We start from the raw sequence: 16,973 nt of genomic DNA on the forward strand, positions 1-16,973 counted from the left end.
TTTATTATGTATATTCTTGTTGGTATTTATAGATGTTTAGTAATTTATTAGTTTAAAAGTTTTTTATAAAATCTGTCTCTTTAAATTTTTAAATAGTTAATTGAATATTGTGATGTAATTGATGTAGTATACTATTTAAGAAGTATTTTGGAGGGATTTTTTTATCTGAGGAAGTGCAGTGAATTGGGCTGCATGAAAGCATTTACAATAAATTGGTGGTGTTTTAAGCTTGTGGCATCCTTTTTCTTGTTTTTATTAAGCACTATATAAAACTCACAGCAAGCAGTAATTAACCCTAGCACTAGACCCCGTATACTGTCCAGAAGGACAAGACTCTCTATTCGTCCCTACCAGCTAATCAGTAAAACAGCTCACTTTACCTATTCAGGCATGTCGAAAGGGCAGTTTCAGGTGTAGTCTCCAGTCCAACTGGTGAATCTGGGCATTTTGAGGCAATGTTACAACTGCCTCATGTACACAGACAACCTTCTCCTCCTACCACCAAACACTAATATATGCGAGAGATGCAATTATACAGCCAAACTGGAGGCAAAGCTCTCACAACCCAAGAGTGGAACTGACAGTCAAGAGGAGAAGGAAAATACTTGCAACACACCACCAGTCTCACATAGACCTACTAAACCAACACCGGCAAATAACACACATAAATACAGGAAAACATACTTGGAGGCTCTAAATAAAAATCTGCAAAAGCAACAGAAACCTCCAAAGCAGACACCCAAGCAACCTTCACACCCCATCACAAACCATGAAACACATACTTCACATAATCAGTGTGGCATGCAATCACAGCCCTTAAGGCAAAATAACATACCCAACACACTAGTAATAGGCAACTCTATAGTCAGGCACACTGATGTCCCACTAACTAGGCTGGACAAGGAGAAGGTTACAGTTAGCTGCCTGTAAGGCACCAGGATCTGCCACATAGCACAAGCACTCAGGTCGCTCCAGAACAAGTACAAATATGACTCTGTCATTGTCCATGTTGGTGTGAATGACCTGAGACATACCTCCCTGGACTACATGAAGAGAGACATGGAAGAGCTCTCTGATTATGTAGCTCAGGCCGGTATGACCCTGACCCTGAGTAGCATCCTGCCCTCACCAAGAATAATGCCACAGTATAAAGAAAAAAATTATCAATTTCAACAATTGGCTAAGTTTCTGGTGTCATTCAAAGGGGATCCAGTATCTGTCCACCTGGGATGACATGCTCGATAAGCCAAGTTGCTTCACAAGAGATGACTTGCACCTGTCACCCTTAGGCTTTCAAATACTGGCCAAGGTTTTTGCCGCCCCCATAGTGCCTTTATTAGGCAAGGCTCAAAAGACAAACCCACCACCATAAGTAGCACAAGTAACCAAAAACTGAGGGTTATGCTACTCAACGCCAGAAGTCTAAACCTCAAAATGCATGCACTCGAGGCACTCCTCAGTATGGAGAACATTGATATCTGTGCAGTAACAGAAACCTGGTTTAAGGATCCTGAGAGCAACCCAGCACTACCAGGCTATAACTCATACCATACTTTTCGTCCACAGAACCCGGACCAAAACACAAAAGGTGGGGGTGTATCCATATTCATCAAGGATACCCACACCTCCAGGTTAGTGGCACAGCACAATGCCTCAGAGATTATCCATGTGCAACTAACAATGGGCAAAACTGCAATTCAAATTGTAGCTTGCTACAGATCATCCACCATGACCCAGGGCTCCCATTCCACATTTCTGGAGATGCTGGAAAATATGAAGGTCCTACCAAACGCCCTAATATTGGGTGATTTCATTTACCCAAACATTAACTGGGAGAACTACTCAAGTACTAACTCCCTTGCCCAATGCTTCCTAGAATTTATAAACTCGAACGCCCTCGATCAACTGGTAAACACCCCCACCAGAGGTGACAACATATTGACCTGGTCATCACTAACATGGGCGACCGGTGTTCTACACTGGAGGTCAAACCCTCGCTGGTTAAATCAGACCATAGACTAATCACTCTGAATATCCACATTCCACCCCCACCCCCAATCAAGGAAACCACCATGAAAAACTTTTCAAAAGCAAACTTCACATTACTTAAGACAGAGGTGGAAAGGTTCACAGCCCCCATGGTAAAGAACAACATTGTCCAAGCTGCTGAATCCCTTACAAAGGCACTCTATGAGCACCTGCAAGAATGCATGGATCGTGCTATCCCAAGCAAAACCAAGACTCACTCCTACAAGAAAAGGAAACCAGTCTGGTGGACCCGTGCCATAAACAATCTATACAATTGAAGGAGGAAACTAGTGCAGAAAAGAGTAAAATCCCAAGAAGGGAAGACATCCCTGATTAGTATCAGCAAGAAACTACGATCCCTCATAAAATCCTCCAAGGCTAGCTTTGAAAGAAAAATTGCCAAGGACTCCAAAGATAACCACAAAGCGTTCTTTAGCTTTGTCAAGAACCTAAGTGGAAACTCTCAGATCTGCTCTGAGTTAGTTCAGAATGGCAAAAAATACACTGAACCGACTGATATTGCCAACATTCTGGCAGACAGGTTTAGTGAAAACTTCACCCCCCTCTCACCTCCTAAAGGGCCCATAACCATACCAGAAGAATGTAGTGCCCCAGCAATCAATGACACACAGGTTAAAACAGCCCTATCCAAAGTCAAAAATACAGCTTCAATGGGACCAGACAGTGACCCAAGCTGTGTCTTACATGAGCTCCAAAATGAACTAACCCCTCACCTAAACACACTGTTCAAACTCAGCCTCTCTACAGGCTACATACCCATAGAGTGGCACACAGCAACCATTATCCCACTCCACAAAGGTGGAGCCACAACGGACCCCAGGAACTATAAGCCTGATTAACCTGGTCTGCAAGGCTATGGAGTGCATCATCATGGAATTCATTAACAGAGACATTGGGAACCTTCAAACATTGGACCCTACCCAGTTTGGCTTTGTTAAGGGCAGATCATGCCTCCTAAACCTGGTGGACTTCTTTGAGACAGTTACCAAGGTTTAGACGAGGGAAAGGAGGTCCACACAGTCTACCTAGACCTCGCAAAGGCTTTCGACACCATTCCTCATTCTGGTATTATAGACAAGCTCAACAGCCTGAACATAAATCCCTATGTCACGAGATGGGTTGCCAATTGTCTCACAGATAGAACCCACATGGTGAGAGTTACAGGCTCTAGGTCCGACTCTAAATCAGTTACAAGTGGCATCCCCCAGGGTTCAGCCCTGGGACCCCTCCTGTTCAGTATATACTTCTCAGAGGTACAGGCAAGCACAGGAGGACTATGGCTGACAAAGTTCACGGACGACTGCAAGCTGGGGGCCATAATTGACTCTCCAGCTGATACAGCCATCCTCCAGAAGGGTCTCACTGAGATGGATACCTGGTGTCAAAATCATGGCCTCAAGCTATATGCCAAAAAGTGCATAGTCATCCCCTTTGGAAAAAACAAAGTACCCACAAACTACCACATAGGTGGTAGTCCCCTAAATACAGAAAATGTAATAAGGGATCTGGGGACCCAAGTAGATAGTAATCTCTCCTTTGATAATCATATTGCCAAGGTGGTTAGAAAATCCTTCTATGTGGCCCACCTAATCACAAAAGGGTTCACATCTAGAACAAAAGAGGTTATTGTGCCCCTCTACTCATCACTCATCACTCATTAGACCCGTCATAGAATACAATGCCCCATTTGGGATGTACCTTCCAAGACACCTGCAACAGCTGGAAAGTTCACAGAAGTACCTCATCAAGAGGATTACTGGCCTCAAACATATGCCCTATGCAGCCTGACTGAAGAAACTCCAGCTGTAGTCGGTTGCATACCGCTTACTCAGAGGTGATCTCTGCCTGACATACAAGGCCATGTCCAACCCAGAATAGATGGACATGCTCCAGCTAAAAAAAAACAAATCCCCAGCAGCCACACTCTCTAGAGATCTAAACCTCACCACAAAGATAAATAGGACATGCTGGAGGGATAGATTCCTGTCCCAGAGACTCCCCATGCTTTGGTACAGGATTCCAATCTACATTAGGCAGAGCCCCTCACTAACACTCTTCAAGAGAAACCTTGACGAGTGGATGGGAAACACAAAATTTACCCCGGGGATCACTGCAGTGGCTCTACTGGACAGAGACACAGGGAACTAATGGCTCTGCTGGACCGTGGCACAGGGAACTAATCTAAGAGGGTGGCGAAAGCCAACACACTCTGGCTAGGCTTATAGATGTCCTTGGGCAGATAGCCTAGTACTTATCTATGAACCTATACATATATATATATATATATATATATATATATATATATATATATTTTTTTTTTTTTTTTGCATTTGTTTAGATTATAATCTAACTGAGCTAAAATAAGCCCTTTTTCAGTGTTGATACAGAAAAAAACACCTCCACAATTGAATTAATACAAATTATAATAATACAAAATACCACTGAAGTAGTAATGGACAGAGGCAGCCCCTAAATGCCTGATCCCATGCATGGGTCCCAGTTATCTATGGTATGATCCTATTTATTCTCATTAGGGGTGATTTATAATTATTGACTATGTCATGGGGAAGGCTAATACCTAACAAAGTGGGATAGGTTAATTCAAGCACATCTCATTATGGGTGATATATAATTATTGACTAGGTCATGGGGAAGGCTAATACCTAACAAAGTGGGATAGGTTACTTCAAGCACAGAAAGGGAACCTGGCTAGCCTTAAAATGTCCGATATGTAATGCTATGGAGCGCATCATCATGGATCTAATTAACAAGGACAGAAGGAATCGCCAAACCCTAGATCCCACGCAATTTGGTTTTCTGAAAGGTAGATCATGCCTGCTCAACCTGGTTGACTTCTTTGATTCAGTTACCAGAGCGGTGGATGAAGGTAAGGCAGTTCACACAGCCTACCTCGATCTGGCCAAGGCCTTTGATACCATTCCCCACTCAGAAATTATTAATAAACTCACCAAACTAGGAATCAACCCCTATATCATTAGGTGGTACAAACTGGCTCACAGATAGAACCCACGGTGTGAAAGTATTGGACTCCAAGTCAGACTGCTGACCAGTAAAGAGTGGAGTCCCACAGAGATCAGCCCTGGGTCCTCTTCTGTTTGGCATCTACTTCTCAGAAGTTCAGACCAACATGGAGGGACTCTGGCTGACCAAATTCATAAACAACTGCAAGCTGGGAGCCATTATTAACTCCCCAAGTGATGTAGACATCCTACAGAAAGGCCTCACTGAGACCAATGACTGGTGTCAAAACCATGGCCTTAAGCTTAATGTCAAAAAATGCGTCATCATCCCCTTTGATAAAAACTCATTTCCCCCTAATTACCACATTGATGGGAGTCCAGTGAACACTGAAGGTGTTATAAGAGATCTGGGGACACAGGTGGATAGCAACCTCTCCTTCGACCACCACGTTGTCACTGTGGTCAGAAAGTCCTTCTATGAGGCACATCTCATTACCAAGGGTTTTGCATCCAGGAAGAAAAAGGTCATCATTTCTACTCTCCCCTCATTAGAACAATCATAATTCCCCATTTAGCATGTACCTCACTAGATACCTGGAACAGCTGGAGAGGCCACAAAAGTACCTCACGAAGGGGATCCTAGGCCTTAAACACATATCCTACATGGACAGACTCAAAAACTCCAGCTAGTCTCTGTCTCATATCGTCTACTAAGAGGCGATCTCTGCTTGAGTTACAAAGCCATGTCTGACTCAGCTCTGTTAGAAATGCTACATCTAAAGAAATCCCAATCCCTCCACACCACACGGTTCATAGACCTCAACCTCATTACCACAATCAACAGAACATGCTGGAGGGACAGATTCATAACCCAGAGACTACCCATGCTCTGGAATAGACTTCCCATACATGTCAAGCAGAGCACCTCACTAGCCCTCTTCAAGTGAAATCTTGATCAGTGGATGGAAAATAGCAAATTCACTCCAGAGATCACTCCAGTGGCTGTAAGTGATAGAGGCACTGTGAACTAACGACGGGCAGCACAATGCCAGGGCACTTCTATGGGCTAGGCTTGTAAAGGCCCCAGGGCCATTAGCGTAGTACTCACCTATGAACCTATGAACTTATAAGGTACCTAGCACAGAACTTACCTACGGACCAGAGAATGAGATCAATAAATATTTACATAAGAGTAAGAATTACCTGCTATGCATTAACATGGCACTTAAAGTAGACAAACTAAAATATAAATAGCGTTTCAGGTTATAAGTATTTCAAAGTTAAGATGATGCAGTTAGACAGCAGCTTAAGAATAAATACAATGGTATATATGTTCATTATTGTATTGTAAATGGCAAGGACCGCATACAGCAAAAATGAATATGTTTCAACTGGGAGAAATTGATATTTTGAGCTAGAATGGGGAAGACATTGAAATAATAAAGAAGGGAAAGGAGTAATGAGATTAACCGTTTAAAACGAGAAAGAAATGATTAGAGAGAAAAATGTTACGGAACGATCAAATGACAAAGAAACCATTTTATATACATTGAACACAGAGGTGGGTGGAAGCAGAAGTATCTAAATATATTTAGAAGTAGAAAGAAGAATAGAAAAGAAATAAGGTGAAATCTAATGAAGACAAGTTTGGGTGTGAAGCCCTTCAGAGCTTTCTTGCCAGCAGATAGAGGGAGGCCGAGCCCTGAAAGGACAACGCTAGGAACATAAAAAATAAATGTCCACACCCTGGCATAAAAAACACACCAGAAAACAAGGGGAAAGAGGGAGGGAGGGATACTTTAGTGATGAATTTTCGAACATTTACTGTTATGGTAAGTTTTACTTATACAACTATACTATGTTCATCATATTGATCACTGCTGCAGTAGCTTTTGCTAAATGGGTAGAATAACTTAGCTAACTACATTTGGGAGATGGAAGGAGAACAGTCCAAGAACCTCTGGAGAATTGTCCTATCAATGGACTTTGAGAAGGAATCAAGCTTACAGTGCTTTGTAAAAGTGTGTACAGAGCACCAAGTAGCAGCTTCTAGAATATTTCTAGAATCTAACCTTTTCCAAAAGGCCACAGTTGAAGCCAAGGTCCTGGCAGAGTGAGTCCTGATCCTGCCTGGAGTAGTTTTGTTACAATGAGTATAACATAAGGCAATAGCCTGAGACAACCATTTGGAAATAGTCCATCTTAACACAGGTTGTCGCTTCTTCTTACCTTCACAAGAAACGAACAACTGATCTGAAGATCTAAAAAATTTAGTGCTGTCAAGATAGTACCTGAGCTGTCTGTAGGCATCCATGGTATGAAGTATCCTTTCTCCCTCATTTTTAGGTTAAGGAAAGAAAAGGGGGAGGTAGATAGTTTGGCTTAAAGTACCATTAGATATCACTTTACAAATAAAATGATTAGTTCTCAAAGAAACACTGTATGTATAGAAAATGAGAAAGAGTTGACTTACCATAAGAGCCTGCAACTTGGATACCCTTCTTACAGAGGTCAAAGCAATCAGTAAAACTGTTTTCCATGTTAAGAGTCTCAAATCAGCTAGATTAGCTGGTTGAAATGGAGCAAGTGTTAGCACAAAAAACTAAAATTCCAAGAAGTTTTAGTGGAGGCGTCTTATGCAAACCCCCTTTCAAGAACATTTTGGCATGAGACTTCATTAAAAGAGGAGGATCCATAGGCAGACATGATGAAATGGCTGATAAATGAGCCTTGACAGAGGAATATTAAAGGCTACAGCAAAGCAGCACACATATATATTGTAGAGACAAAGAACAACTAGCCCTGAATGGGTGCTGGTCATGTTGCTAGCAGTAACTAGAAACATGTTTCCATATCCTGATATATGATTTTCGAATAGCAGGCGTTCTTGCTTCCATTACTGCCGTTCTGCACACCCTCAGTAAACAGGTGCCCAAAAGGAATTAAGACCCCTTTCAAACATCAGTCAGTTGAAGAGTGATGTTGGTGTGTATCAAACACCCCTGTTCATGTGTGAGTAGATCCAGTCTGTGTGGAAGCTTGTGGTAATTGCTCCTGGCCATTTCCAAAAGAAGGGATAACCACGGTTGCATGGGCCAGAAGAGACGTACCAGAGTGATCTTGGGAGATTCCTTCTGAATCTTCATAAGTACCCTAGATATTAGTGAGAAAGGTGGAAAAGCACACAGGAACATTTCTGTCCAAGGAAAATAAAATGCATCTGTCTTCCAGGCCTAGTTGCACATTGTCCTGAAACAGATATTGATGATTGTGGTATTGTCTGTAACCACTTGAAGAGGTCAAAGGGACCAAATATGACTCAGAGAGTTGAGTGTGTTGATCAGAGCAAACATTTCCTTGATATTTATGTACTTGCATCTGTCCTTGGTGTTCCACTTTTATCCCTCCTGAAACTCCTTCCCAAGCAAAGTCCGAAGTATCTGTGGTGACTGACTGCTTTGGAGCAGGAATGGAGAAGGGGAGGCCTGGATTTAAGGATATCTGTTGTCTCTACCAAAAGATTTCTCTTTCGACAAACCCCAGCAGGGGGATTTGAAAAGACAGAGGGTACTGATGCTGGGGCCAAAGAGATTTCAGATACCATTGTATCATTCTGTTGTGGAGTCTTGCTATGTGTATCATAAGAAACTTAGATGCCATGAGACTCAAAATCTTGAGGTATTCCCATGCAGTGACTGAAGTCCAAGTGGAAAGCCTTAGAAATAGATCTAGATATATGAAATAAATATAGATATATCAAGCCACCTTCTTTATACTTTTTCTGTAGACAAAGCCTGGAATGCTTTACCACTAGCAATTAGATCTAATCAAAACCTCACATCGTTTTACAAGCCTACTTCTCTTCTGTCTGGATCTGCTCTTGCACCAACCAACCACCCTTTAAAACTTGGCTTCCACTACTTTTTGAATATATTCTTATTTCTATTTCTCCTTTTCTCTGTATACTCCTCTTACCTATTTTAATGACCACTAACTATACAATGCTGTGTGCATCCTACCACTTGTATGCAGTTTTATACAATGTTAGCCTTTTACATTTGACTTGTCTTACTTCATATTATAGGTTTGTTTTAATTGTAACTGTTGTCAAATCCTATTTTACCTTTACTGCAACTAACTCTTAATTACTTCTTCATGTGTATGTTTATGGACCCTTACAAATGTTAATGCCTGTTCTATGTCTTGTTTATATTGTTTGTGGATCTTTTCTCCCCAGGTCTCCACTGAGAATGGGTTCTTACTGGCCCAGTGGACTATAATGGGAAACAAATGTCAATAAATAAATAAATAAATCTGTTTTTCTTTTCTGTTGAAGAAAAGCTCTTTGAGCTTAGGTGTCTAGTTGACATCCCAGGAGCATAATCCTGTGTGACTGAAAGAAGAAAGACTTTCAAATATTCTCTTGGCATCCCAGTTTGTGTCGGAGATCTCTCACCCAACACAGAGATTCCTGACACCTTGAAAAAGACTCTGTAAAGATAAGCAAGTCGTCTAAATATGGGAAAATGTGGATACCTTGTAACCTGCAATGAGCTATAGCTAAACACTGATATTCCAAAGAGTAAGGCAAAGAATTAATAATGTGATTCAGACACCTTAAAAAAATGTCTGAAACCGGGAGAAAAAGGGATGTGATAATAAAGATCTTTTAAATATAGTGTTACTAAAAAACTTAATGAAGAAGAAGAGTTAACAGTTTGTGAAGTGATTGCATTTTGAACTTGAGCAGTATCACAAATTGGTTTAGGAAAAAAGATCCAAAACTGATCTCCAGGCATTTTTTATTTTGGCACCAAAATAAAAATAAATGAATAAAAAAATAAAAATGAATAAAAACCCTTCTCCACTTGTGAAGGAGGAACTGACAGTTCTATCAATCCTTTGGACAGCATGTGATGATGAACTGGTGGAAACAAAAGAGTCTGATCTGGAGGATGAGGAATAGCTCCCTGAAAAGAAGCAATTTCCTCCCACTGCAATCTGTGATCTTGATGAATGATTTTCTAAACCCATTTGTCTGAAACTGTTGCCAAATAGAAAAATTGAGATTTAGACCTTCTGAAAGAAAAATAGGGCCAGGGAGGGAAGGGTTCACAAGGTCTCTCGAATAGCCATCCAGGCTTTTTGGACTGTTCACAGTTTAGAGGAGTTTGAGACTTCATTTTGGAATCCTCCATGCCACTTCTTCTTCGGTGTCTGTTAATCTGTATTTTGTTGAGATTGTTTATTCTATTTTTTACCATACTTGGATGAAGAGATAGAAAATCTGCTGGAAAATTTTGGAAAAGGAGGGCTGAAAAAGATTCCTTGGATCAGTTTGCCACTTGCAACACACATTTTGATCATATCTGCAGTAAAGGTGTCAAACACTAAAGCTCTGTCCAAATGAGAACTTAAAATCTCATTTTTAACATCATCTGGGAGGTTCTGATAATACAGCCAAGCAAAACTCCTTAAAACCATACCAGTGGTGTTAGCCCTAGAAGAAGGTATCAACAGAGTTGTTCACATACTGCAAACAATGAGTAGTAACTTGTGCAATAGAAGAAACTAAGTTATTTAAAGCAGATTTTTCTTCACAAGAAGAAATTGTAGCTAAAATATTCCTCATAATTTCATAATATGTCAGAATAAACTTTAACATATGAGCCCGACACTTAAAATTCTGAAATTTAAAGTTGCAGAAGTATACACCTTTTCCCCATGCCTACCAATAATTTTCCTATCCTTATCAGACAGAGTAGAGTTAGAATTAAGTCCTTAGCAGCAATGGGATCACCTAAGTTATAGTTGCTGGAATAGGTATAGGAATAATGTATAAACATGTAAAAGACTGAGGAACTTTATACATTTTGTCTGCCTTTTAGGGGCAGCTGGCTGACTAGCATGAAATTTGCAGGCAGTAAAATACATACATCCTCTAAAGTAGACAGAACAGGAAGCATGGGAGTAGGTTTGGAAAATCCTTCTGTAACAACTCATAGTATTTTCTGAGGGACTGAGAAATATCAGTGTTGTTCCATTGATAACATGGGCACAGTCTAGTAATAGTCTCAGAAAAAGAGAAACCTTCACAGGTAGACCCAGAAACTGAGCTGTCCGACAAGTCTGAATCAGCAATATGAGGACAAAACACTAAATCCATCCCTGCATTTTCCTGCTCAGATTCATAATCTTGACTCTCTTCAGGAAATGAGGAATCCTTCTTTCTTTTAAGGTAAACTACTTTATAAGAAGGATCAGTAGCCCAAATTAAACCCTGAACCAGACCCAGTAAACTACACCTATCAAAAGAAAACTGAAGAGAAGAGATAGATACATGCTTAGTTTTCTGTTTCTTTTTAACAGGAAAACTGGGGGCCAACAGTGATACTAATGGCAGCTACAGCTTCTCCAGTGATGGGCACCACATTCTGCCATAGCAGGGAAACCTTGGCTGTTCTGTCTCCCAGGACCAACAAGAGTGGCTCTCCCTTGCTCACTGAGGGGACCACAAACAACCATAGAGGACATGGTTAACCCCCACCCTATAGTGGCTGTAAGTTGCTACACCAGAGGGATCCTGGGTAAAAGATGAGTGGTCTGAGGTACAACAAATGGCCACCACAGAGTCACCCACCTGTGACTAAGGCAAATTGCAAGACTGCTGTGGCAGCAAAGAGCATTTGCTTATTTTTTTTCTTTTTGCGGATGGAAGAAGGACTGAATGTGGGACTGAGTCTGTTCCATGGCCAAGCTGAAAATAGGGCCTCTTTCCCCAGGAACACAAGCAGCAATTGCCCAGTAACACTACCAGTCTATAAAAGTTACTTTTGTGACAAAAGCATAGTAAAAAGCACTTTAGATTATGCCAGTCCCACAAAATTAAAATAAACACAATCTAAACACAAAAAATGTTTTGATCTACTTTACACCATGTTTAAACTGATTAAAAAATGTGCATTCCTTTTTAAAGTATGTTACAGTCACAAGACAGTCCATGAAAGCACAACATACCAAGCTTTAAAATAACTTTCTTGAACAGGAAAGTACTAAAACATCAACAAAATTAAGAAAATGGAAGGTTTTCCACAAAGGAAACTTATCTGCCCTGCAAAGAAAAGCACAAGCTGACCATTGATCCTTGAAAGCCTCAGAGGAGTGTACTCATAGAGGGCAGTACGGTTCTGCAGGGCTTTGTGTCCATACTTGCCTTTTAGTCAGCTCAGCTTGAGCTGCCTGCCTGTGTGGGTGTAGGGAAGGTACCCTGAAGCTTTGGAAGCTGGCTGGTTGTTATATCCTTGGCAGGGTATAACCAGCATAGCCAAGGCGACTGCAGCAGTGATCAATATGAAGAAAATCAAAGACGTGCCAAAATAAGGGAACTTGAAATCAGACGCATGTAAAGAACAGAGGGAAAGTACAAAGGGTGAAACAGAGACAAATATATGCTTTTCTGAAAGGAAAGCAAGAGGAGAATTCTATCTATTTGGGAAAAGCAGTAAAACTGAGTCTGCATGTCCTCCCTGCATTTGTCTGGGTTTCCTCCAGGTGTTCCGGTTTCCTCCCACGTTAGAAAGACATGCATCTGGAGCATTTCTGGGCCTCCACTGAAAACTGGCTGCAATCCAAGTTGGACTTTCCTACTTAACAAATATTAAATAAATAAAATGAATAAAACGAGAGAATGAAGGGTGGATACTATCTGAGATGACAAAGTGACAAAATGCAAACAAGAAGATGTTATAGATCTGGTAGGAATTTTGTAGAGGAAATGTATAGGCAAGGAGAATGGAAAATGAATGTTGGGATAAAAATTAAAAGGAATATATTTCACAAGAAAGGAAATAAAAAAAATGGGAGTGCCATCTGTTGAGAATAAAACTGTATTGTCAATGGAGAGAAATACAGGAACAAAAAATGTTACTTTTTTTGAAATGTTCACATTTTTAATTCCAGAAAAAGGGAACTGTGTTAAATATTTCTGTATTAGGAAAAAAATAACATATTTAAGGAGAATATATATGTTTCCCACTCAAATGGAAGAGGCGTTATTAAAGGTATTTTAGCTCTGTTTAGGGCTCAAGGCTGAACTCAGTAAGAAGAGTGATAACTTACAATAAAAAAGAAAAAGGTGCTTTGAATTACAAAAAGTAGTGGTGCAATTTAACATCTACACATTTATTTTGGTTAATTAAAATGGTAAAACAAAGCCAAAAATAAATATTATGTAAGATTTTATATGAAAAACACAAAAATGAATAGGAATAAAAAAACAGGAAAAAGAAAAGGACAGGATGGAAAATAATATGAGAATAAAATAAAATTATGGAAGTTAAAAGTACATGAGGTTAATGGGAAAGAAAAGAACAGTTTAGTATGATTTCAGAAATAAAAAAAATGATGTTTCCATGGAAGGAATTAAAAGATGATAAAAAGGCAATAAAAGATAACAGGAAAGGTTTCTAACTTTTTATAAAGCAGAGGATTTTTTTTTTACAAGGATTTTATTACTGATGAACGTGATGATGTAGTGAATGTAACAAAACAAAAAAAAAAAAAAACAAAATCTTGGGAAAAGTTTAAAAATTACTATAGATGGGAAGGATTTAAATGTATAAATATGAATATAATATTATATGGGAAGTATGAAAAAGTAAAGAAATGTGATATTGATAAACAGGATTGGGATAAAGTACTGTTTGTAACAATTTAGTTACTGCAGGAAACGATATGAGAATTTGTTATACAACAAGAAAATAGAAGAGGATGATGTGCTAGCTGAAATAAAGAAATGGTTGTGGAAAAAATGGTGGGGGCATAGATGGAAATATAAAAGAAAAAGGAACAAAAGAAAATATAATTTTTTAATTAAGCTATTTTGTGTTGCTAACTTGTAAATAATTTTAAGTAAGAATTTTTATAGTATAAAATGAATGCAAATGTTAATAAAATAACTACTCTTTTTTTGGTAAGTAGAGTATATATTTTACATCCACCTAAGCTACTACCAAATGAGCCAGATGGTACCTTGGTTTAATATCTTATTCAAAGGATGGCGCAACTTGCTTCCTTCCCTTTGTATAATGATATCAGATTTCTTTTACTGAAATTCCTTCTTCCTAAATGAAAAGTAATTACAAAGTCACTGAAGAATGTTTGCTTCTTGACACAGATAAAACCACAACGCACTCATTGACTGGGACTTGAGCAAATTCAGGTTTGGCATGACTCTTAGCCTTTTGGAGACAAGCATTCCTTCAGAATTGCCCAAATAAAGTAAAGCAGACTCTGGAGTTTAAATTATATTAAACTTTGATTAGATAATTTATAGGAACTTATCCAAATACTTAGTAGTTAGTTTTAGATTCAAGATGTCTGTACCCAGTGGAGCAACAAATCATCTCTCAATCTTGGTGTGACAAACTTAAAGTAAGAGTTACTTACCACTGGTGCCTGCAGGGAAAATAAGTCTAGAGAGATCAATATTCCCCATCAGCACTCGGGTATAAGCTTCCTAATGAGACAAGAAAAAAAAAAGTACTTATATATTACCATTCAGGAATAAAATGTTTTTTTAAACAAGCCAAGACATGTTTCAGTTTAGTAAACTAAACTTTGTGTATACTTTCTATTTTGTACATTTCAAATTCTGAAGTACTGGAAAGGCTGAAAAACATAAGACAGTCACCCTGGCACAACGGGAATGGATCAGGCTTATGGGTTCATTGACATGCCCTGGCACAACAGGAATGGATCAGGCGTATGGGTTCATTGACATGCTTAAAGAGTCACTGTCCCAGCAATACTTTCTAGTTTGCCTCTATAGAAAAAAAGCATGCAAATGTAAAAATATACATTTCAGGTTCTGATAATTCTGGTAATACCTGCATTATGGTAGTGTATATTGTGGTGTGCTGTAGGCAATGGAAGTAAGCCTGGTGGATAAAAGTGAAAGATGGTTTACCAAAGATTGCTGCATGACTAAAGTGTAGGATACAGAGTAGTGCACTGAGATAGATGGTGTCAGCAGGAAGGTATGTGAATAGTAGAGTATTGTGGTGAAGCGAGAAGGATTTTGAATTGTGGTGTATCGCAGTGATCAGCGGAAGGAATTTGAATAGTGGAGTATAGCAGTGATCGGCAGAAAGGAATGTGAATAGTGGAGTATTGTGGTGATCAGCCTGATTGCTGATAATTAAAAACTATGTAGAGTGAGGGTGATATTGGAAAAGACTATGGTGAGATATGCAAAAAAATGACCAAGATAAAGGAAATATGGCAGATGAGGTTCAATACCGATAAATGCAAAATACTGCAGCTTGACTACAACCACCGTGTTGTAATGTACTGGCTGGGGAGTGAAACTGATGGAATCAGTGTGGAAAAAGGAAGTGATGATGATTACACCTGGAAATTACCTCCTGAAGCAGAGTGAGAGGGCTATAACTGCATGACCGAAGACAGCAGTAACTTGAATATTGGAGTGTATTCTTAGAGATAGATAGACAGATAGATATTTAGTTAGATAGACTGACTCCAGAAATAGAAAAGTAATGCTTTCATTTTACCAGACTCTGGTCTGGTTACAATCTGAGCATTGTGTAAACTTCTACCAGCCAGAGAAACAGCAGGCTGGAAGGAGTCCAAAGAAGTGTCACTAGCAGAGTGCGTGAAATGGATAGTGAACAGAGAGCAGAGATTACATTAGCTCTCTCCCCACTGAGACACATTGGCATGATATGGATGTATAAAATCCTGTCGATCAGATGTAATCAATATTACTTTTCATATCTACTACTCTGTATTGTGTCTGGAAAATTAGTAATGTATTGTGTGATGCAGTCTTTATATTCTGAGTTGTGTGGTGCTTCTGGGTCTTAGACCATTTTTCAGGCTCCTTCTGCAAATAGGCTTCATGTAGTAAGGCTATACAGTTATCAAAGTGTAAACAAATGAATAAATTAAATTAAATGGTTGTCCTGCAGAGAAATGATAGAGCAAAAGGTGGGCAAAGGCAGCAAACTGTAGGAACTATTATTCCTTTTACCTTTGAAATTACTTACTCATAAAGAGGTTTGTGGACCTATGGAACAAAGTACAGAAATTAGTGGTGGACAGAAGTCCACAAAAGCCATTCAATTAGGAATTGAGGAGTAGATAACCAAAATATGAGGGAAAATAAAGGTGGAATTGATGTTAAACACCCTTGAAAGACAGACCTGGGTAGGCTTATTGTCTGCATCTCCCTTCGTGATGATGGTTATATAATACAATTTAGCAATGTATAGGACTTAAATATCTGGGATTGTAGGATGTATGTGGAAGGACCAGTGAGCTTTGTTTCAATCAAATCACCTATGCAGAAGCTGGGTTTTTTCTTATTCTTTACAGGTTCCTTTTTTCCTAATCCAAGCCAATTTTTTTTAATTGTTTCATCAAATCAGGATTGTGACAACAGTATAAGACAAGCTATTTTATGTCTACCAATAACTGTCCCTGACCTGACAATCCTAACAATGTTTTGAATATAACCACTGATGTTTAATGCAATTAAATTATTTGTTCATTCAAATGCAATATTTAAGTAACGAGCATGACAATTGAATGTATGTATGAAGGAACGAGTATAGCAATCGAACGTAGGTATGAAGGAACGAGTATGACAATCGAACGTAGGTATGAAGGAACGAGTATAGCAATCGAATGTAGGTATGAAGGAACGAGTATGACAATCGAACGTAGGTATGAAGGAACGAGTATAGCAATCGAACATAGGTATGAAGGAACGAGTATGACAATCGAACGTAGGTATGAAGGAACGAGTATAGCAATCGAACGTAGGTATGAAGGAACGAGTATGACAATCGAACGTAGGTATGAAGGAACGAGTATGACAATCGAATGTAGGTATGAAGGAATGAGTATGACAATCGAACGTAG

The 16,973-nt window shown here is 39.4% G+C and overlaps 1 protein-coding gene across 1 annotated transcript in view; it reads right to left on the reverse strand.

The window, feature by feature from the left end:
- The window catches only part of XPNPEP2 (X-prolyl aminopeptidase 2), a 983,740-nt gene that overhangs the window by 166,698 nt on the left and 800,069 nt on the right, over window positions 1–16,973 (reverse strand). Inside the window, exon 16 of the mRNA XM_044057066.1 lies at window positions 14,478–14,547. Within this exon, the coding sequence (XP_043913001.1) occupies window positions 14,478–14,547 (70 nt within the window). The remainder of the gene's footprint in view (window positions 1–14,477; window positions 14,548–16,973) is intronic.

Source organism: Protopterus annectens, chromosome 15.part0 (assembly GCF_019279795.1).
Source record: "Protopterus annectens isolate FY-2018-M chromosome 15.part0, PAN1.0, whole genome shotgun sequence".
NCBI lineage: Eukaryota > Metazoa > Chordata > Ceratodontiformes > Protopteridae > Protopterus > Protopterus annectens.